The sequence below is a fragment of the Nicotiana attenuata genome, chromosome 10 (assembly GCF_001879085.1).
Source record: "Nicotiana attenuata strain UT chromosome 10, NIATTr2, whole genome shotgun sequence".
In the NCBI taxonomy this organism is placed as follows: Eukaryota; Viridiplantae; Streptophyta; class Magnoliopsida; order Solanales; family Solanaceae; genus Nicotiana; species Nicotiana attenuata.
Window position 1 is genome coordinate 41,667,962 of NC_031998.1, and position 24,080 is coordinate 41,692,041.

At 42.3% G+C, this 24,080-nt stretch overlaps 1 protein-coding gene across 1 annotated transcript; it reads left to right on the top strand.

The window, feature by feature from the left end:
- On the top strand, window positions 21,214-23,649 carry LOC109233377 (proteasome subunit alpha type-4-like). Its single transcript, XM_019399229.1, has 2 exons — window positions 21,214-21,441; window positions 22,621-23,649. The coding sequence occupies exon 2, from the start codon at window positions 22,629-22,631 to the stop codon at window positions 23,373-23,375; it is 747 nt and encodes a 248-aa protein (XP_019254774.1). The 5' UTR covers window positions 21,214-21,441; window positions 22,621-22,628; the 3' UTR covers window positions 23,376-23,649.

The window sequence follows — 24,080 nt, forward strand, 5'->3', positions numbered from 1 at the left end:
ACTCTTCTTCCCCACCAACCACATATAACAAAATACACAATCTTTTAATCCAGAAAATAGCTTAATTACATAATTTTTTGCTTTTCTGGTAGGTTGAATTAGGTTTTCACATAATTTTGCAGGTGCTTCTTTAAGGGCCCATTATGAATAACATTATTGTGTTTCATTTCTTACAATGCCGCCGCCGCTGATGACACCGAGCAGAACAAGTAGAGCTTCGCTACCAGTTGCTAAAAGACAAATTAATTGGACAATAAATTTTTTTAAATTATAGCCTCAAAAGGGAATTGGAGAAGGTCGATTGCCGGAAATGAGATTGAATTTTTATGCATAATTAGTGACATTGTTATGGAGTAGTGGTTATTATTGATTTTTTTTTAAGATTGAAGGAAAAGAGGTGAAATAATGGCGGAAGGTGGAGCCATGAAAGAGCTATTGATATTCCTGTGTTTAGGTCAAGAAAATTTGGTGATGGAAATGAATTATTTTGGGAGTAAAATGAAGTTAATGTGGAAAAAATTAAAAAGGCAGTGGGATCCACATAACAAGTATGGTGGAGATGAATTTTTTGGTGAAGAAAGTGAAATTAACGTGGGGAAAAAATAAAAAATTGTAGTGGAACCCACATAAAATTAAGTTTAATCTGAAAGACGAGAACAGAAAAACACAATAAGATCACACGCTCAACTTTAGGTGAAACACACTTGATTTGCCATGTCATCCTAAGGTATCTACTACGCACACTTTTACCAAGTAGAAGTGTCTAACTGGAAATGGACTCAATTAAGGTATTTGCCTGGTAGTTGAGGACAACTTAAAGGGATTATTTATGTATTTCGCCTTTTGATTAAAAAAAAGTCCTAGTATAACTACATTCCAAAAGTTAGTTTATGAACTAAATATGCTAGACTATATAAAGATACTACTATTACTCAGTATCTAAACCAAATTACCAATAATATGATATATTATCGACAGTCAAGATTGAATATATATATATATATATATATATATATATATATATATATATATATATATATATATATATATATATATATATATATATATTGGTGTGTACGGATAAAATCGGGGGTAAAGTTTTCTCTGATTCCTGTGAGAGGACGAAGGGGAAGCACGGATCGACGAAATGATAGTTGAGGTCGGCAACCCCTCATATCGAGACCCAGGAAGAGTGAACGATATATCTGACATCAGACATGGTAAAGCAACGCGCCCCGGACCGAGTATAACTTTTAGACCTCGGGAGAGGCGGTGAATGGTTATGCATGACGGATAGGGGACCGTAATATTTGTCCTCAATCGAATATTACGGCGCGAATCTCGTTTATGGATCAATAATTATCGGAAAAAGAAGATTTTTACCCTTTTTAGACTTATACTAGGACTGAAACTCTCCTACTATATAAAGGGAAAATTTATCTTTATTCTGTCACATTGTAACATGCAATTCAAGGCAATACAAAATTTTACTTTTGTATTCTAACTACTGTTCAAGGCATTACTTGTTTATCATGACCGAGCTTGCACTGAGGGTCAGATCGAGGATGAATTCCTCTGTTCAATCTAAGATCATGCTTGGTCACCGTATTGCAATTTGTTTGATCGTCTATTTTGTTCCTAATTCATCTATCTTTTATTCTTTATTGTTCGTATTAAATTAAACCACGTATCCTTCAAACCGTGTACAAATTTAATTGTTACTCATTTTTGGGGTAAAATAGCTTGGCGCCCATCGTGGGGGCTAAGGATAATAGTGGTTATTTGTTACGAATATCCATAACATACCCTATTTTATGCTTACTCTTTGAAATCTGAATTTCAGGTCAAGCCTAAAAATGTCAAACTACCAGTCTGCTCACTTGATGTTGAGTCAGTCCACCATGGCGAAAATAATAATGTGGTGCCCAGTAATGATGTGCTTCCTACCGATCCCAATGGTGTCCCAGCCGCCTACCCGGTCGATGCTAACTCGCAAGTGGCAATTAACATCAATTTGCCAACTGATCCCGAAAACAGTGTTCGCAGAGGACCTCGACCAACGGCTCGAGAAGCGCCGGAAGGTGAAGGTGATGGGGTGAGCCTACGACTGATTTTTGAAATGTTGCAGGCTCAACAAGCAGCGATAGCACAACTCCAGCAACAAAGCCACACCCCTAAAAGGCTCGAGCCCGAACAATCTCAAAAATGTACTTTGAGAGACGAACAAATCACCGAGAGACCGGGCGGAGCCAAGCCCGGAGAAACTTCAAAGGTAATGAAGATGCTCGAAGTGTTAACCGAACGGGTGGATTCAGGCGACAAAAAGATTGAGCCAACGACAAGAAGGTGGAAACATACTACTCCAGGGTCGATTAGATCCCGGGAGCACCTTCGATATTGAAGGGACCGGACTCCAAAAAATTTATTCAGAATCCCTTTCCTTCGAGCTCGGCAGTAAAGCTGATCCCGAAGAGGCTTCGAATGCCCGACATTCCCAAATATAATGGGACCACGAATCTAAATGAGCATGTAACCTCCTATACATACGCGGTTAAAGGGAACGATTTGGAAGATGACGAAATCGAGTCGGTGTTGTTGAAAAGGTTTGGGGAAACCTTTTCCAAGGGATCAATGATATGGTATCACAACCTTCCTCCAAATTCCATTGACTCGTTTGCTATGCTTGCAGATGCTTTCGTAAAGGCCCATGCCGGAGCCATCAAGGCCGAGACCAGAAGTCAGATCTTTTCAAGGTCAACCAAAGGGATAACGAGATGCTCAGGGAGTTCGTGTCAAGGTTCCAGATGGAGTGGATGGATCTGTCACTAGTTGTAGATGATTGGGTCGTTCAGGCATTCACTCAGGGGCTTAACCCACGAAGTTCCGTGGCCTCTCAACAACTAAAATAAAATTGGTGGAGTACCCGGCAGTAACCTGCGCCGATATCCATAACAGATACCAGTCAAAGATCAGGGTCGAGGAAGACCAACTCAGGGCCCCTTCTGGATCTGTTTACCCCATCAGAACCGATGATAGATCTAAGAGACCCATTGGTCAGGAGCCACGACTGGTCCGAGATCGATATCAACCATACAACGCGGATCAAAGAGGAAATGGATTTGGGTGTCACCCAGTAAGGAACGTGAAGAGAAGAGATCTAAGGCCGAGTGGCCGGGGCTTGATGAGCAAGAATAGGTTAGACAGGTCACTTGGGAATAGAAAGCACCGAGGTTATCGGAGTATAACTTCAACGTAGATGCTGCAAGCATTTTGTCGGCCATAGGGCGTATCAAAGAGAACAAATGGCCTCGACCATTGCAGTCCGACCCAACTCAGAGAGATCCTAATTTGATGTGTAAGTATCATGGCACTCACAGTCATAGGACCGAAGATTGTTGACAGTTAATAGAAGAAATTGCTCGACTGTTCATCAATGGGCACCTCCGAGAATTCCTAAGTGTCGGAGCCAAAAACCAACAGGTGCGCCAACAAATAGGTCGAACTAGATGAGCCTCAGCACGTGATCAACATGATCATTGGGGGAGTCGAAATCCCCCAAGGGCTAGTGATAAAGCGCACTAAAGTAACTATCACGAGGGAAAAACGCACCCGCAATTATGTTCCGGAGGGAGCTAGTTCATTCAGCGACGAAGATGCCGAGGGCATCGTACAGCCTCACAATGATGCACTGATAATATATGTATTTACTAATAAATCTCGGGTTAAGCGTGTGTTGATTGATCCAGGTAGCTCAGCCAACATCATCAGATCAAGGGTCGTAGAGCAACTTGGGTTACAGGATCAAATTGTACAGGCGGTCCGGGTATGAATGGATTCAACATGGCATGTGAGACCATGAAAGCAGAGATAACTTTGCCCGTAAACACTGCCGGAACAATCCACGAAACAAATTTCTACGTGATCGAAAGGGACACGAAGTACAATGATTTATTCGGAAGGCCATGGGTCCACAACATAAGGGCGGTAAATTCGACCTTACACCATGCGCTGCAATTTCCAACATCGGGGGAGTCAAAATGGTGTACAAAGAACAGCCGGACACACGGAAAATGGTTGTTGTCGATGAAGTGATCCCGATGCCTGCAGTTTCAACATTGAATGGAGCGGAGCCAACCAAAAAGAAAAGATTTAATAGTAGTCAACAATACCAGCCCATCTGGATGGAGAAACAAGAAAAACAAGGAGCGGACGATGAAGACAATTACGATGTCCCGAGATAATTCATAGCTCTCGATGACACCGACACCACCAAATCAACAGTCGAGGAGTTGGAGCAAGTTGTACTAGTCGAGCATCTACCAGATCAAAAGATATACCTGGGCACGAGGTTAACCCCCGAGCTCAGGAAAAAACTTATTAATTTTCTTAAAGCTAACATCGACTATTTTGCTTGGTCCCATTTAGACATGACAGGGATCCTACCGGAGGTAACCACTCACAAGCCGAGTTTGGACCCTAATTTCCATCCGGTCAAGTAGAAGAGAAGGCCACAGTCCGATATCAAACACGTGTTCATCAAGGATGATATATCCAAACTCCTAAAAATAGGTTCTATCCGAGAAATTAAATACCCGGACTGGCTAGCTAACGTAGTGGTAATACCTAAAAAGGAAATAAACTAAGAGTGTGTGTATATTATAAGGACCTAAACAAAGCAAGTCCGAAGGATTCTTTCTCTTTTCCTAACATCGATCGAATGATATATGCGACGGCCGAGCATGAGATACCCAGCTTTCTCCATGCCCACTCTAGGTACAACCAAATTCGGATGGACCCGGATGACCAAGAAAAGAATTCTTTCATAGCAAAGTTTGGGACATACTGCTATAATGTAATGCCATTCTGACTAAAGAGCGCTGGTGCCACCTACCAACTCTTAGTAAACCGGATGTTCGAAGAACAAATAGGAAAATCAATGGAAGTTTATATTGACAATATGTTGGTCAAGTCTATGCGAGCAGAGGACCATTTGAAACATTTGCAAGAAACCTTTGAGATATTAAGGAAGTACAACATGAAGCTAAATTCGGAGAATTGTGCGTTTGGGGTCGGTTTGGGTAAGTTTCTCGGGTTCATGGTATCTAATCGAGGGATAGAGATCAACCCCGACAAAATAAAGGCCATAGAGGATATCGTTGTGGTCGACAACATCAAAGCGGTTCAAAGACTGACCGAGCGGATAGCCATGTTAGGCCGATTTATCTCGAGATTGTCGGATAAGAGCCATCGGTTCTTCTCACTGTTGAAAAAGAAGAACGATTTTTTTTGGACTCCAGAATGCGAGCAAGCTTTGGAATACTTAAGCGATACCTATCGAGCCCCCCTTTGCTGCACACTCCGAAGGCAAATGAATAACTATACCTCTATTTGGCATTTTCCGAGGTGGCGGTAACTGGTGTCTTAGTCTGGGAGGAAGAAGGTACGCATTTCCCTATTTATTATGTGTCACGGCCCAAATCCCAAACCCGACCGTGATGACGCCTCTCGTGAAGACAAGGCCAGCCAGAACAACTCAAACACCTATTTTAACAATAATTTAGTAATTAGTAAATCCAAGCGTGTGTAAAGCAATCGCAAATGCGGAGAACAGCGATAATAATAAGGAAACCAACCCGACACAGCCCAAACCGGGGTGTCACAAGTCATGAGCTACTACAGAGTTTGTAATGAGTCTACGAAATAAAATATCTGATACAATAGTCTGAAGGAACTCAAAAGACATAAAATAGGGAAGACAAGGGGCTGCGGACGTCAACAACTACCTCGTCACTCCAACTCGCTACCTGGTCTGGAAAGAATCAGCGCTCAGGTGCAGACTCCGCTATGCCTGTATCTGCACGCATGGTGCAGGGAGTAATGTGAGTACTCCGACCCAGTGAGTAATAATAATAAATAATAACCGAAGGCATGAAAACACATAACTGCACAAAGCAATTCTATATCAGGCAGTAAAAACAGTAAAATAGTAGAACAATAAAGAATTGAATGAAATCTCCTTTTAAAATCAGGTAAAACAACAAGTAAATAGTGAGTAGAAATCTGCCCCTCGGGCCCAATATCAATCGCTCAGAATAGTATCGGCCCCTCGGGCTCAGTATCAGTCACTCAGCATAATATCAACCCCTCGGGCTCACTCTCATATCACATGGGTACCCGCGCTCACTGTGGGTGTGCAGACTCCGGAGGGGCCCCTTACGGCCCAAGCGCTATATCAACATAAGGCCTGAAAGCCTTCTCACATCACACATAAGGCCTGAAAGCCTCCTCACATCACACTCGAGGCCTGAGAGCCTCCTCACATCACACTCAAGGCCTGGAAGCCTTCTCACATCACACTCGAGGCCTGAGAGCCTCCTCACATCACACTCAAGGCCTGAGAGCCTCCTCACATCACACTCAAGGCCTGGAAGCCTTCTCAGTCCAGGAAACATCATAAGCCCCTCGGGCATCAATAAAATAGTAGTGCTCAGCCCAAACAGCAGTAAAAATATCATTAAAGTCTCAAAAATTCAATTAAAGCGGCTGAGTTTTTAAAGCAGTATGATCATTAGGACTGAGTGCAAGTAATATATCAAAATAGTGAGGAAACAGTGATAACAATCCCCGAAGGATTCAAATAGTTGGCATTAAGCCCAAAATATGGCAGTAAGCCCAAATCATGATGATAAACTAAACAGCTCAGTCAAATACGCGGTGAAATATCAAACGGGACGGACCAAGTCACAATCCCCAGTAGCAAACAACCCCGTGCTCGCCATTAAGCACGTGTTTCACCTCAATACAGCACTACATTGTGCAAATCCGGGGTTTCAAACCCTCAGGATATCATTTACTATCATTACTCACCTCAAGCCGGCCAAAATCCTAGCTTGCTATGCCCTTGCCTCGCAAATCGACCTCCTCGCGCGTCGAATCTGATCAAAACCACAACGAATACGCCACAATAGGCTAAGGGAACATAACCCAAACGAAAAGACTCGAAAAATATCGAAATTCACGAAATTTGCAAAACTCGAGCCCCAGTCCCACTTCTCGAAAATCAGAAAATTTAACATCATCTGATTCCTTATCTCGCCACGAGTCTATACATACCAAAAACTCCCAAATCCGAGCTGAAATGACCCATCAAATCCCACTTTGAAATATCAAATTCCAAGCTTTAGCTTTTCCTCCTTTTTGATGAATTTTCATAAATTTCTAGGTTAATTCTACCATTAAATCATATATTTAGGTCATAGAACTCACCTCCAATCACACCCAGATGAATCCCCTTCAATTCCCGTCCAAAAGCTCTCAAGGTTACTCAAAAATGGTGGAAATAAGACTTGGTTCGCGGATGAAATATTTAATAAAACCCTTCTGCCCAGACTTCTTTTCCTCTATGCGAACGCAAGGGAACTCTCGCGTTCGCGATGAACAAAATCTGCTACTGCCAAAAATACCCTTCACGAACGCGGTTACACTCACGCGAACGCGAAGGTCTGAACCCCTAAGCCTACGCGAACGCGTACTGCTCCACGCGGACGCGAAGGGCAACAGCCCTGGGACCCAACTCCTTATACGCGAACGCGATGACTCAACACCTGACCCTTTCGCGAACGCGAAGACCAATTCTTCTGCAACAGCTGATCTCAAGTTTCTGCAATATTTTCCAAGTTTAAATCTTCCCGTTAGCCATCCGAAATCACCCTGAGGCCCCCGGGACCTCAACCAAAAGCACCAACACATCCTAAAACATCATTCAAACTTGCTCCAATCATCAAAACACATCAAACAACACTAAAATCATCAATTCTCACTGAATTCAAGCCTAAGTTCTTCAAAAACTTCTGAAACACGCATTTGATCAAAAACCCAACCAAATCACCTCCGAATGACCTGAAATTTTGCACACACATCCCAAATCACATAACGAAGCTACAGCAACTCTCGGAATCCCGTTCCGACCCTCGGATCAAAATCTCACCTATCAACCGGAATTTGCCAAAATACTAACTTCGCCAATTCAAGCCTAATTCTACATCGGACCTCCAAAACCAATTCCGATCACGCTCCTAAGTCAAAAATCATCCCCCGAAGCTAACCGAATCACCGGAAATCACATCCGAGCCCTCTAACTCATAAGTCAACATCCAGTTGACTTTTCCAAAACAAACCTCCTTAANGGGTTTTACCGTACGCGTCCACCGTGGCCGAGTACGATTCTACCGAGCCTTATGATGGCCGGGTACGTTTTTACCGAGCCTATTACGGCCGGGTACGATATGATGATGATGATGCCCACAGAGGCGTATGTTTTAAAAGTTTATGTATATATACATATGTATCACGCATTTCATGTCAGTAGCCCTTAGAGGTACCCAGATGTTACAGGTTGTTTATTCTCTATCACTGCTTACATTACTGTTCGTACTTATGGTTCCTTGCCTTACATACTCAGTATTTTATTCGTACTGACGTCCTTTTATTTGTGGACGCTGCATGTCGTGCTGCAGGTCCTGATAGACAGGCAGGCGCAGCTCCCCCACCATAGTAGGCTGTCCAGTTCAGCGGTGATTGGCGAGATCCCTTCCTCGGACTTGCCTTGGTCTTGGTATGCATTTTTGTTATAGATATTATGGGTATGTCGGGGCCCTGTTCTGGCTATGTTGCAACACTTATGTTCCTTTAGAGGCTCATAGACAGGTGTCGACTCATGTATAGTTTGGTAGGCCTTGTCGGCTGGTTTTTGTTATATAGTCTCTCATGGTAGTGTGGTAGCTCGTACCTTATATATAGTTTCTTGATTGTCTAGTCATCCCATGTTATGTATGTTCATGCCATCATATTTTATTGTTAGTTGTCCATGACCCATGTCTACCATTTATATTGATCTCGTCAGCCCTAAAAGATAATACAGAAGGTTAGATAAAATGTATGTTGGTGCTCGGTAAGTATGGCCGGGTGCTAGTCATGGCCCTCCAGTTTGGGTCGTGACAGAACCCCTAAGCCTACGCGAACACGTACTGCTCTACGCGGACGCGAAGGGCCACAGCCCTGGGACCCAACTCCTTATACGCGAACGCATATGCCTTCACGTGAACGCGATGACTCAACACCTGACCCTTTCGCAATCGCGAGGCCCCAGACGCGAACGCGAAGGTCAAAATCCTGGTCCTGCAATTTCCTTTTACGCGTTCGCGACTCACCTACGCGAACGCGATGACCAATTCTTCTGCAACAGCTGATCTGAAGTTTCTGCAATATTTTCCAAGTTTAAATCTTCCCGTTAGCCATCCGAAATCACCTCGAGGCCCCCGGGACCTCAACCAAAAGCACCAACACATCCTAAAACATCATTCAAACTTGCTCCAATCATCAAAACACATCAAACAACACTAAAATCATCAATTCTCACTGAATTCAAGCCTAAGTTCTTCAAAAACTTCCGAAACACGCATTTGATCAAAAACCCAACCAAATCACCTCCGAATGACCTGAAATTTTGCACACACGTCCCAAATCACATAACGAAGCTATAGCAACTCTCGGAATCCCGTTCCGACCCTCGGATCAAAATCTCACCTATCAACCGGAATTCGCCAAAATACTAACTTCGCCAATTCAAGCCTAATTCTACACCGGACCTCCAAAACCAATTCCGATCACGCTCCTAAGTTACAAATCATCCCCCGAAGCTAACCGAATCACCGGAAATCACATCCGAGCCCTCTAACTCATAAGTCAACATCCAGTTGACTTTTCCAAAACAAACCTCCTTAAAGAGACTAAGTGTCTCATTTCCTTCCAAAACCAATCCAATTCGACACATTCACCCAAGGCTCTCATAATGAAACATAAGGAAACAAAAAATGAGGAAAACGGGGCGGTAACTCATGTGACGACGGGCCGGGTCGTCACATTATGTTAGTAGAACCCTGGGCGACGCCGGAACAAGGTATCCTCACCTAGAGAAGTTAGCACTCACCTTACTAAGTGCTTCCAAGAAACTAAAGCCGTACTTTCAATGCCACCCCATATATGTCGCAACCTCTTACCCACTAAGGAATATCATGCATAATTTCGAGCTCTCGGACCAGCATGCCAAATAGGTCGTGGAGATTAGCGCGTACGATATCTAGTACTGACCCAGACTGCCATAAAATCTCAGATTTTGGCACACTTCGTGGCCGACTTTACGCCAACCTTGATACTCGAGGTTGAAAGGGAATTGCTGCTCGCCTCAAGGACTAGCTCGGGGATCTGGACCCTATTCGCGGATGGTGCATCCAATGCGAAAGGGTCAGGGATCGGTCTCGTGTTAAAACCACCCACGAGTAACGTAATTAGACAATTTATTAGAACCGTTAAATTGACTAATAATAAAGTCGAATATGAAGCTATGATCGCTAGTCCAGAACTGGATAAGAGCCTCGGGGCCGAAGTGATCGAAGCCAAATGTGATTCTCTCCTCGTCGTAAATCAAGTCAACATAACGTTCGAAGTAAAGGAGGAACGGATGCGGAGGCACTTAGACAAATTGTATGTAACCTTTCACTAATTCAAGGTATGGACTCTGCAGCACGTACCTCAAGATCAAAGCAGTAAGGTCGATGTACTGGTCAACTTAGGGTTGTCTGTCGGCTCCGATGAATTCAGCTCGGGGGTAGTGGTGCAGCTGATGAACTCGGTGGTGAAAAAAGGTCACGCTGAAGTAAATTAGATAAGTTTGACCTAGGATTGGAGAAACAAATATATAGACTACCTCAAGACATGAAAATTGTTGTCGGATCCCAAGGAATCGAGAGCCCTACTCACTAAAGATGCCAGATTTAGCTTAGTCGAAGGGGCATTGTTCAGAAGATCCTTCTTCGGCCTACTGGCTAGATGCTTAGGTCCGGGAGAGACCGAATATGCCATGAGAGAGGTTCACGGGGACACTTGCGGGAGCCATTATGGGGCAAAATCTTTAGTTCGAAAGCTAATCAGAGCCGGCTACTACTAGAATGAGATGGAGAAAGATGCAAAAGACTTCTACGGAAATGCGATGAATGCCAAAGACACGCCGATGATTCATCAACCGGGAGAGATGCTCCACCTGGTCCTGTCACCATAGCCGTTTATGAAGTGGGGAATGGATATCACCGGTCCCCTGCCATGGGCGCCCGGTAAAGTCCAATACATACTATTCATGATCGATTATTTTTCCAAATGAGTCGAGGCACAGGCGTCCGAAAAGGTCTGGGAGAAAGAAGTCATTGACTTCATCTAGGATCACATCATATGTTGTTTGCGGCAACAAAAAATAGTTTGTTAGCAGCAAGGTAAGGAAGTTTTTTAAAGACCACAAGATTAAGAAGGTATTATCAACACCCTACCACCCCAGTGGGAACGAGAAAGCGGAATCGACGAACAAAACTATACTCCAAAACCTGAAAAAAAGATTGACCGGTTCAAAAGGAAAGTGGAAGGAAATCTTGCCAGAAGTCTTATGGGCATATCGTACGACTTCGAAGTCGAGTACCGGGCGACCCCATTCTCTCTAGTCTACGGAGCTAAAGCCTTAATACCAGTCAAGGTAGGGTAACCAAGCCTCAGGTTCATGTATGCTACTGAAGTGTCAATCGACGAACAAAACTATACTCCAAAACCTGAAAAAAAGATTGACCGGTTCAAAAGGAAAGTGGAAGGAAATCTTGCCAGAAGTCTTATGGGCATATCGTACGACTTCGAAGTCGAGTACCGGGGCGACCCCATTCTCTCTAGTCTATGGAGCTGAAGCCTTAATACCAGTCAAGGTAGAGTAACCAAGCCTCAAGTTCCAGTATGCTACCGAAGTGTCAAACGATGAGGCCATGATCACGAGCCAAGAATTATTGGACGTAAGGCGGGAAGCTGCCCTGTTCCGATTGGCTGCCCAAAAGCAACGAGTAGGGAGGTACTACAACCAAAAAGCAAACCTCCAACATTTTCAAGTTGGGGACTTAGTATTGAGAAAGGTAACACCTCACACTAGGAACCCAAACGAAGAGAAATTGGACCTGAATTGGGAAGGACCATATAGAGTCATCAGAATAACCAGAAAAGGCTCATATAAAGTCCAACCAGGAAATGGTGTATAACTACCGAACAAATGGAATGTGGCACACTTAAAGTGGTACTACTGCTAAGGTACGAACTTAATTCCTTTTTTAGTTTAGTTACATTACGGACTAACGTATGTAGGTAATCGACCAAGGGCGAATATGACTATTAGGTCTGAAAGCACATGTCGTACTCTTTTTCCCTTGAGCCGATTTTGTCCCGAAGCAGTTTTTTCGGCAAGGTTTTCAACGAGGAAACAGTCAAATGCGCTACCTTAGTTTTTGAAAACCGGCCTTAAAAACAAGAATTGATGATCGTTTGCACCAAATCTACAGCATCCGAGCCCTCACAAGTTCGGCCTCGAATATTGGGGGCCATTACCCCTAGGTTAAGATCCTTAGCAAAGGAAAATTTCATATGTCAAAAGCCAAGGCTTGGTGATTAGGATTCACCGTAAGGGTAAAGCGGTCATACGAACCATGCCCATGTAGCCCACTCTAGCCACGGCACAAGGCTTATGCGCCTCTGATTATGTACCCTACATATAAAACAATGAAAGAAAACTTTGCTTCCCTCATACCTATTATTATGCATTTCACATTTCTCTTCATTGATGCTTCACAACAGATCCTAGATCCTAAAACCCACGGGCTACCCCGAATACGAAGGGCTACGGCCACCCTAAAATGGATCGGAGACGTCTGAAGTCTGTACTCGAAAAACAAGGCCCTTACGTATAATTAAAAGGTTACTCTCGACAAAAATATCGTCGTATATGACTAAAACACTTAAGCATCTTAAAGGCCTTTGATTTTATCGAAATCTCGAAGCCACGAGTAATCTGGAGTTGCCATCAAAATCGGTCCCCATTCGGGCCTCCGAAGAACAAATACTCTAGATTACGTTTGATTTTATGCTAAGGCATTAAGAACGATACACAAATAAAAAATTGCAAAGAGATGCTGAAAAGTAAAAACATGATATTGCCAAAGGAATTTTTTTATATATTTCAAAAACTATTTACAAAGGCACGATAAAACGGCCTCAAAACAAGCAAGAAAGAAAATATACAAGGGAAAACCAAAAGAGAACTAGGGCACCTATGCTTAATCTTCATCGGGACTCGACTCAGCACCGAAACCGTCGGAACCTTCGGAACCATCAAGCTCATAAAGTTCCTTCGCCTCGGCCTCGAGCCTCTTGGCTTCTTTGATCTCGGCCGACAGGTCAAATCCCGGGCATGTATCTTCTTGAGGGTCTCACTCCGGGATAGCCACTTTACATACACGGTCTTCGTCTTTAAGCGGGCCTCGGCTATCTCCATATCAGCCTTATACTGGGTGATCATGCCCAACTCTAGTCCTAAAAAGGATAAGCGGTCGCTGCAAATATAATCCGGTCTAAAAGTCCGGAGTCGAATCCCACAGAGAACTAAGGCTTAGTTGTATCTGTTTAATATCACCAAGAAGACAAGATTGAAAATAAATAAACAGCTGAAAACTAACTATGCTTGAATTGTAAACAATTGGAATAAAGGTCTAAGGTAATGGTTTCCCCCGTTGTTGATTTCCTTGGTTGTATATTTCTTATAGCTGTGACTTAGCTGCCTCTATCAATCATGAACTCTCCAGCTACCATAAATCTCTCTCAAGCAATTATGATAATTTACTAGACGCACTCTCTCAAGCTACGCTAGCTAGATTCACATTACAGTTCACTTAGATTGCACCCGAGGTATCGTTATCTCTAATCCAACCTCTAAACCCTCGGTTATGACTCTCGCCTATACTCCGGGAGTGATGTTGTTCAAACAACTACCTAAATATGCACTCTCTCTCAAGCAGATACATAATAAATAGGAACGACTAATTGAGGATCCTTTCAATTAACCAAAATCAAAACGTAGTTGAACAAATAGAGATAAACAACCAATTCAAAACTATATTAATATAACAACCAATTCATCCCCAAAAGGTTCCATCAAAACCCTAGAAAACGAATTAGCTATTCATAATAGTATGTAAAACTACAATACTAAAAATCATAACCAACAATGAAAAAATAGGAAGAAGAAGGAAAAACTCGTTGAAGAATTCCGCCTTGCTCCTATTGTGTTCTTGACTCCTTAGGTCGAATATCCGGTCTCCTTAGCCTCCTTAGGTCTAAATTATGTCAAAAGTATGTCCAACCCCCTACGTATAGCCTATCATCACTGGGCCAGCATTTCCTCGACTTAGGAGGAATCAATCGAAGTTGCCTCCAATGGACTTCAGCGCAGTGTATTCCTGGTGATGTTCTAAACGTCAATACCACACAAGAAGGGGGGGGGGGGGGGGTGATTTGTGTGGTACCTAATTTTCGCACTAGAAGAACTTGGTTCTTCTAGATGTACTTACTATGACTGTTTGCGGAATTAAGAGTGCATAAAGTAAAGAACACAAAGATTTTTACGTGGAAAACACCTGGCTCAAAAGGTGAAAAAACCACGACCTACTACCCAGTAGGATTTTCCCAAACTTCCACTAAAATCACTGAGCCAAAAACAGCATTTACAAACTCTTGTAAACCTAAGGATTAAACTCTAATCCCAGTGTGGCACACAGCCTCAACTGTTGCGACACCTTCAAGTTAACTCTAACTTGAATACTCAAAGTACCTAATACAATTGCTTCTATAAAAGCTGAAAGGTACAATATGAAAAACACCTACTACAATTGAACTAGAAATAAAGAAAGACACAATGGAATTGGTTCTTCACTCTTGGTTCATGTAGCTTCAGATTTGCACACTTGAATCACACTCAAATTGCTTGCAAAATCGCCTAGCTCTTTTGCTCTCAATTTAGTTTAACTTCTGCGTATGTGCAATACCTGTAAAAGAGAACAATCATTATTATTTATAGAGTTAGTAATCAGAGTTTGATTAAAACTCGAATTGCTGATCCTTCATCAAATTCGAGTCCTAGAACAACTCAAACTCCAATCCTTATCCTTGATCCGGATGTAGTTCTCTTTACATAAGGAGACTTCAACTCCTTATCNNNACAGAACTTCCTTCTCATTATTAATTATCTCAGACTCATCAATGAAGTCTATTAATAGCTCAGCCAGCCTTTCTTTAGACAAGAATTTATTCTTGTCTTTGAGATGAAGAATACTTACCTCTTGTTCATCATCTGATTCTCCGATGGCCATTAGTGCTTGCTCCTCCTCAGCTTCATCTTCTGAGTCTTCATCTGAGGTTTCTCCCCAAGTAGCAACCATAGCCTTGGTTGAACCTTTGTTTTTCTTTGGTTGAACCTGTTCCTTCTTCCTGTTCCTTCGTTCAGCTCTTTCTTTCTTCCACTCAATTTCCCATTGAGGGCAGTTTTTGATCATATGGTCAGTCTTACCACACTTGTAGCATCCCTCATTGGTCTGTTTCTCCGGAGCTCTTGTTTTGTTGAAGTTTGTACCTCTTGAAGAACCCTTTCCTCTCATCGGGTACTTCTTGAAATCCCTAGTGATCATAGCCACTTCATCATCTTCCAAATCTGCACCTTCAGCAATTCTGAGAGCTAAACTTCTCTCCTATTTGGGAGTATCCATCTTCATGATTTGTCTCCTCATTTCATAGGCAGTTAAATTTCCAATTAGTTCATCCAGTCTGAGGGTAGCAATGTTCTTGGATTCCTGAATGGCAGTGATCTTGCTTTCCCATGTGACTGGCAGAACTCTTGTCAGAATCTTCTCAACCTTGTCTTCTTCAAGGATAGTCCTTCCAAGAGATTCAAGTTCATTTGTCAAAGTGGTGAATCTAGTATACATCTCCTGGATAGTTTCTCCTTCCTTCATAGTGAAATTCTCATATTGAGAATACAGAAGTGTTCCTCTTGATCTTTTCACTTGAGGTGTTCCTTCATGAGCCACTTGTAGAGTGTCCCATATTTCCTTAGCAGTTGTACAACTTTGGATCCTGTTGTACTCGTCTGGTCCTAGTCCACATACAAGCCACTTCTTGGCCTTAGCATTTTTCTCCCATTTTCTCAGGTCCTCAGCAGTACAATCAGCCCTTGTTTTTGGCACATCAATTCCTTCAGCGTTCTTCTTAGTGGTTGCTAGAGGACCATCAGTGACTATGTCCCAAAGTTCATAATCTTCCCCTATAATGTGATCTCTCATTCTGTTCTTCCACCAAGAATAGTACAGACCATTGAAAAGTGGAGGCCTGGCAGTGGATTGCCCTTCCCAGTTCCCAGGTGGTGCACTCATTGTTGATCTTCCCCTAAGGTGTTAGCCTCTTCAAGGATAACCTGCTCTGATACCAATTGATGTTCTAAACGTCAATACCACACAAGAAGGGGGGGGGTGATTTGTGTGGTACCTAATTTTCGCACTAGAAGAACCTGGTTCTTCTAGATGTACTTACTATGACTGTTTGCGGAATTAAGAGTGCATAAAGTAAAGAACACAGAGATTTTTACGTGGAAAACACCTGGCTCAAAAGGTGAAAAAACTACGACCTACTACTCAGTAGGATTTTCCCAAACTTCCACTAAAATCACTGAGCCAAAAACAGCATTTACAAACTCTTGTAAACCTAAGGATTAAACTCTAATCCCAGTGTGGCACACAGCCTTAACTGTTGCGACACCTTCAAGTTAACTCTAACTTGAATACTCAAAGTACCTAATACAATTGCTTCTATAAAAGCTGAAAGGTACAATATGAAAAACACCTACTACAATTGAACTAGAAATAAAGAAAGACACAATGGAATTGGTTCTTCACTCTTGGTTCATGTAGCTTCAGATTTGCACAATTGAATCACACTCAAATTGCTTGTAAAATCGCCTAGCTCTTTTGCTCTCAATTTAGTTTAACTTCTGCGTATGTGCAATACCTGTAAAAGAGAACAATCATTATTATTTATAGAGTTAGTAATCAGAGTTTGATTAAAACTCGAATTGCTGATCCTTCATCAAATTCGAGTCCTAGAACAACTCAAACTCCAATCCTTATCCTTGATCCGGATGTAGTTCTCTTTACATAAGGAGATTTCAACTCCTTATCCTATGCAACCTTTTCGATCAACTCAGAAGATATTGTTGCTGATCCTTGAGACTTATCTTCTTCACACGTATGTCACATGTGTAAGCATATCAACACTGTGTCTCACATGATGGACCTGGTTCATGACTGAGTTCATTTTGTCAATCTTCAAAACTTCATCTGAACTTGGGCCAACACCTGGCCGAGGGCATCTTGTTCTATGACGGTTGAGTTTGGCTATGCTCGAAGTTCATCATTCAGACGTGACCACTTGTCGGCCTTTTCATTCGCCACCCGGAGCTGGTCCTTGACCGATGCCAGCTCCTCTTTTGTAGCCTCTTTTTCCGAAGCCAGTAGGTCCATCATGCCCTTCATCACCTCAGCGGTGGCCATGACCTCATCCATCTCGTCCCGAAGCTGGTCAATCAAGTCTATCTTCTCTTGGACCTGCGAAGTTGCGTCATTAGTCATCATAAGTAGCTTCTCGTTCTTAGCCTCAAATATATTACCTTCTCGACCAGTTTGGCATGCTCCCGTTTCATGGACGAGGCCTCCTTCTATGCCTTTTCCAGCTTGTCTCGGAGAATTGGGAGGTCCTTGAGGGCCTCGCCTTATTTTTCATTGAGAGCCCCGACATGTCCTTCTTTTGGATTTGCTCTTTGAGCTCGAACTCGAGCTGGCTGATTTCCAAGCCGTACCGAAGGAAGCTTTCATGATGAAGCACCAAAGCCTGAAAAATAATGAGATCATTAGAACATGTTGAAACTAAGAGAAATTCGCAAAAGATACGATGGATATACGTCTTACCCGGTTCAGTGCTTGTTGCGCCTCGTTGAAGAGGCTCGGTTTGCCTACCTCGTTTATCTTTCCCTGGACCTCCTCGATTCCCAAGCGACGAAGGTAGCTTGGCCACACCCACTGGAGTAGATAACGCTCGGCCGTTCGCTGGGCAAGTAAGAACGACTGTTCTCTTATGGTTAGCATCCACACTCGTGGCAGGGAATTGCCTTACTAGCTTCGAGCTCGAGCTCGGCTCGCCCGCTCCCATTGATACGTCTTCTTTTGGGACCTCCAAGTGACCATGACTGGAGTAGTCCTCCAACACACTCACATCCATGCCGTCGAAGAACATGCTGAGGGCATCATTCGGGCCCGAGCCATCTCATTTGATTTCTCTTTACCGGCTTGAGCCTCTTCGAGCATGGACTCTGTGTGAGACGGCGTCTCCGCAATGTCGATGACACCGGCTACCTCCTTCGGGGCAGGACCAACTTTTTGGGAGGTCGTGGCCTCCGATTCTTCTTCTGGTTCCCGACCTAGAAGGGAATCGACCTCTCGGCCACCTTTTTCGGTCGTCGCCTGCTCTCCCTAGTCGATGGCCGACCCATGAGCAATGAACTCAAGATCGTCATCCTTAGGGTAATCTCTGAGCCGGAAGAGGGAATCGGGTTCCGGTACCCTAGCTTTGGTGTTCTTTTTGTTGCTTTTCCGAACCTGAACAACAACCCTCTTTTTCTTTACTTCAGTGTCTGGGGAGCCGGAGGATTTCCTCTTTTTCTTTTTCTCCTCCTTTGAGGAAGCTCCGGGCTCCCCCGAAGTGGAGGGTTCAACATGAGAGGACGAGGCCTCATCCTCATCCAATGGCCGAAGCTCGGCGGTCTTGGGCAAACCTGTGAAAGAGAAAAGACTTAGCAAATATAAAAGTTAGGAATATAAATGCAATTATTCGGGCAGAAGACTCGCCATGGGAAACAAGCCTCCCACTTCACCCTCGAGAGCTTGCTCCATTCACGCTCAAAGTAGGACATTTGTTTGCAAATCCGCTCGATCCACTCCTTGAAGCGGGGGATTGCATTAGGGACTTGGTCGACCACTGCACAACGGTAGACGCATGCAATTAGAAAAAGGACAGGGAAAAATAGCAAGCACCCAAGAAGGAGAAGACTCACGGGATGAGTTCCACTTTTCAGGGAAACGGTAGAAATTCGAGGGAATGAGGTCTTTGGTTTTCACCTAAACAAATATCCCCCACCAGCCTTAATCTCTATCTTTATTGATGCTCGAGAATGGGGCTTTATGTGCTTGACGACAAGCTTGATCAGCCCCCCTCGGAAGATTCGGGGACTGTAGAGACGAAGTAGGTGGTCGAGGATGAACCGAGGTGCTTCGGTATTTTTTAAGAATTGGTGGAGGAAGATTACGATCCTCCCAAAGGACGGGTAAATCTGCCCAAGGCAGACCTCGTACCTTTTACAGAAGTCGATGATTATAGGGTCCACAGGGGCGAGTGTGAAGAGATAAGTATAAACACTTAAATACCCCTCCACGTGAGTATTGATGTCCTTATTGGACCCTGGAACGACCACCTCCTTGCCCTCCCAGTTGAAGTACACTCGGATTGTGAGGAGTATATATTTAGTGATGGAGGATATATACCTCCATACCCATTCACCTCGATCTTGCTTACTGGAAGCCTTCTCGACTTTGAAGTCATTTTCGATGGAACAACCCCCATGAACGAAATTCTTCAAAGGAGGCTCCGACACCACCTTAGGAACGGACACCTTGACATCCACGACCGAGTTAGAAATTGAGGCGGAAAATTGGAAGTCTTTGCCATCGGATTCTGGAAATATGAAGATTTGAAGAAAAATATGAAGATTTGAAGATGGGGATAAAAATTAGAAGATCTAATTTGAAGATATGGAAAGCGACGTATGAAGATTTGAAGAGCTTGGAGTTAAGTGGAGAATTCGAGGGTAAATTAAACAGCTCTGAAAATCAAAAAGTGAAAAAGTGAGAAAGGGGTCAAAGTTTTTATAGAGGAAAAGAGTAATCAGTGCGTGATGTTTCACATTCGAAGACAATTAATCGGTAGCTGACATGTGTCCAAAGTCTGAACAACACAACTGATGGGATGTGTTGCTGACCCGTTGACCCGGTTGTAATGAAAGTAAGAAGAAACCAAGGCGAATTCATCGTTTCCCAGTGCTTCAATAAACCTACTCTCCAAAAAACGAGGGGACTATCTGTGTACGGGTAAAATTGGAGGCAAAGTTTCCTCCGATTCCTCAATGAGAGAACGAAGGGGAAAGCACGAATCGACGAAGTGATAGTTGAGGTCGGGAACCCCTCATATCAAGACCCAGGAAGAGTGAACGATATATCTGACATTGGACATGGTAAAAAATACGCCCCAGACCGAGTATAGCTTCTAGACCTCGGGAGACGCGGTGAACGGTTATGCATGACGGATAGGGGACCGTAATATTCGTCCTCAACCAGATATTACGGCGCGAATCTCGTTCAGTATCGATTATGGATCAATAATTACCGGAAAAAGAGTTTTTTTTTTTTTTTTTTACCTTTTTTAGACTTATACTAGGACTGAAACTCTCCTACTATATAATAGGAAGTTTATCTTTAGTCTGACACATTGTAACATGCAACTCAAGGCAATACAAAATTTTACTTTTGTCTTCTAGCTACTGTTCAAGGCATTACTTGTTTGTCACGACCGAGCTTGCACCGAGGGTCTGATCGAGGACGAATTCCACTGTTCAATCTAAGATCAGGATTGGTCATCGTATTGCAATTGGTTTGATAGTCTATTTTGTTACTATTTCATCTATCTTTTATTTTTAGTTGTTCGTATTAAATTAAACCACGTATCCTTCGAACTGCGTACAAAATTTAATTGTTACTCATTTTTGAAGTAAATAGGCCGTGCTCTAATTTCATGTTAAAAAAATAAACATTGAACCTAGTCGTTACTTGGTTCCCAAATCGACCTCGTAAAGTGAGGATCACCTATATACCATGTGAAAACATGTATTCCAAGTTTTAACGTAAGGAAAAATAAATCATATACTATGTCGGTAACCAATATAAGACTCTAACAACTTTAAAATTTCCGTTGTCGTTCATTTAATATTTTCGACTTCTTCTTATCCATGCAAAACTACGTTACTCGAATAATCTTATCTTTATTTGTTTTATTACTCTAGGAAAATATAAATACTTGATGGCATAAATAAAAAAAATCCAAATATATAATTTTCAGGATTTGCTCCATCTCTAGTAAATTTGACGAAAATGAATATTTCCAAATCAAAACATATCTGGCCAATTTGGATTGAAGGGCTTTGGGCCAATAGATTTCAAAGTTAACGGCCCACATTTCTGCTAGCGGGTTGAATGGACTCTTAATTCGGACCTAAATTCTTCTTAATTTCCCACTAACTTCAAATTCTGTTGCAGGTTTCTTCTTGGCCAAGTTGGAGATCACTTTACCTCTCTCGATTCCTTTCCCTGGTGATTTCCAGTCGTAAGTTCTCAATTTCTTTCTTTGCATAAATTTTAGTGACTCGTTTTAAGATATTCTCTTGTTTTACTTGTTTATTTAGTGTTATTAGGTTACATAATCTACTCTTTATTCCTTTAGCTAGTGTAGAATGCAGCATCTATTTACATTTTAAAGTTTAAGGTAATAGTTTTTGTGAGACCGATAGAACTTTTGGTTAAGAAATGGTTAGAAGAGTGGATCATTAGAGAGAGCTGCTGGGTAAATTCAAGCAACTATGCATCATAAAAGAAAATTTGTTTGATTTCAAAAGCTCAATAACAAGCAGCTAACACTAATAACTTATAGGTGTTTTAATCTGATCACAATAAATAAATAAAAATATAGGTGATTTCTGCAAAGTTATCCAGTATCTATGCTAGTGGGAAGTAGCAGCTACCCCGTGGAATAGTTGAGGTATAGTCATTAAAAAAAGAAAAAGAAATTCTAAGCGTCAATCCCAAGTTAGTTGAGGTTGGCTGTATGAATTATCTGTTTCGCTCCATTTAGATCCGTATCATTCCGATGTTCAATAAATAAGGTGTTCTAACCTTAGAAGTTCTCTATGTTTTCTACTGATGTTCTAATCCCTGACAAGATTAAATAGGCTCTTAGCAAATTTTGGACTAACGTAGCCGTACCAACATGACTAAGCCTGAATTCAAAAGCTCAATCTACTATTATTTTTCTTTTGAGTTTCAAAAAGTCAATAGTGAAATGATTATGAAAGCGGAAGTGTTGGACGGGGCACCTTACTATGGTGAGTCTACATGAAAATGTCGAGCTTGTAGTATTCATCATGGATGCAAACTTTGTCGTGGTTCTTATGGACTTGGCTTTGTAGTGACATTGAAGTAAAATAGATGAGATCTGAACTCCTATAAATGGAAAATCGTGATCAACTAAAAAAAGGTGATAAAGTTAGGGAAAATTTGCTTCTGAGCATAAACATAAAGTTTATTGCATATGAAGACTGGGCAGAAGCCAAAATTAGAGCGAAATACGAAAGAAAAAGAGGAGGCAGTGTGGGTTATATTCTTGTTGGATAGTTTTGGTTGCACAAAGTTAATTTTTGAAGTTTCTAGAACTCATGCTACATGGCCACTATAAATTACACAATGAAACCTTGACAGTATTCTATGAATTTTGTGGTATTTGCTGCAGAATTCACAATGTCAAGAAGATATGATAGTCGCACAACTATCTTCTCCCCAGAAGGTCGTTTATATCAGGTTGAATATGCAATGGAAGCTATTGGAAATGCAGGGAGTGCAATAGGTATCTTAGCTAAAGATGGTGTGGTGTTGGTAGGTGAAAAGAAGGTAACTTCAAAGCTTCTTCAGACTTCAACATCCACTGAGAAGATGTACAAGATTGACGACCATGTTGCCTGTGCTGTGGCTGGAATAATGTCAGATGCCAACATCCTTATCAACACTGCTAGGGTTCAAGCTCAACGCTATACCTATGCTTATCAAGAACCAATGCCTGTTGAACAGCTAGTTCAGTCTCTGTGCGACACCAAGCAAGGCTATACGCAGTTTGGTGGGCTTCGCCCATTTGGTGTTTCGTTTCTTTTTGCAGGCTGGGATAAGAACTATGGCTTTCAACTGTACATGAGTGATCCAAGCGGCAATTATGGTGGTTGGAAAGCTGCATCAATTGGGGCTAACAATCAACCAGCACAGTCAATGCTGAAGCAGGACTACAAGGATGACATCACAAGGGAGGAAGCTGTTCAACTTGTTCTGAAGGTGCTTAGTAAGACTATGGATAGCACTAGTCTTACTTCGGAGAAGCTTGAACTGGCAGAGGTATTCCAAACCAATGGTAAAGTCAAATACCAAGTGCACTCATCGGAATCCTTGAACAGGTTGCTCCTAAAGCATGGATTGACCCAACCTGCTCCAGAGAATTAGTACACTTATATTTGCGCATCTTTTCAGCAATCTTTGCATTGTTTCAGAGTTTTATATTTCACTGTCACAGACTTCTCGATTATTTGTTTCACTTCCTAAGACGGCGAAGTCTTTTGAATCCTGCTCTGGGTGAGAAACTGGAAATCCACTTAGGTACCCTATTTTGGTGCATCTGCTCCATGTTGGTTTTGTTTGAAACTGATATTAAGGCTCAAATGCTGGGTTATTCTTCTGCTGTTTCTGGTATTACAAGCAAGCCATCGCTTTTGAAGAAGCTTATTTGAGATTAGTGGGCTTTGCCAGTTCAAGAGTTATAATACTACAAATGAAAAAGGGAATAATATTCTAGTGCTGGTCTTAACTTTTGATTAAGTTTTAAGTATCTCTTACTTCAAAGAGCAGAGATCGCACTCGATGACATTTAAGAACAGAGGTAAGTATAGCCAATTAAAATGAACTACAAAATTTAATCTATTCGACATGAAAGTGAAACATATCTACCATCTGCTAGCAGATGAATTCCCTTCTCAATAAAGAGTGTTGAGTTAGTTGATCACCAAGTCCAAGCAACCCCACTAGTGCATGAGTTCCTTTATTTTCTTTCTCAACTTTCTTTGAATTTTCTCTTTTAGCTTATTGTTTATATTTTTCACTTTGAAATGGGTTGGGTAGAGGAAGATGATTAGGTTAATCTTAGCTTTGAAA

What these genes read in the sequence shown, in the direction of transcription:
- LOC109233377 (XM_019399229.1), top strand. Translation starts at nt 22,629, where the DNA reads ATGTCAAGAAGATATGATAGTCGCACAACTATCTTCTCCCCAGAAGGT.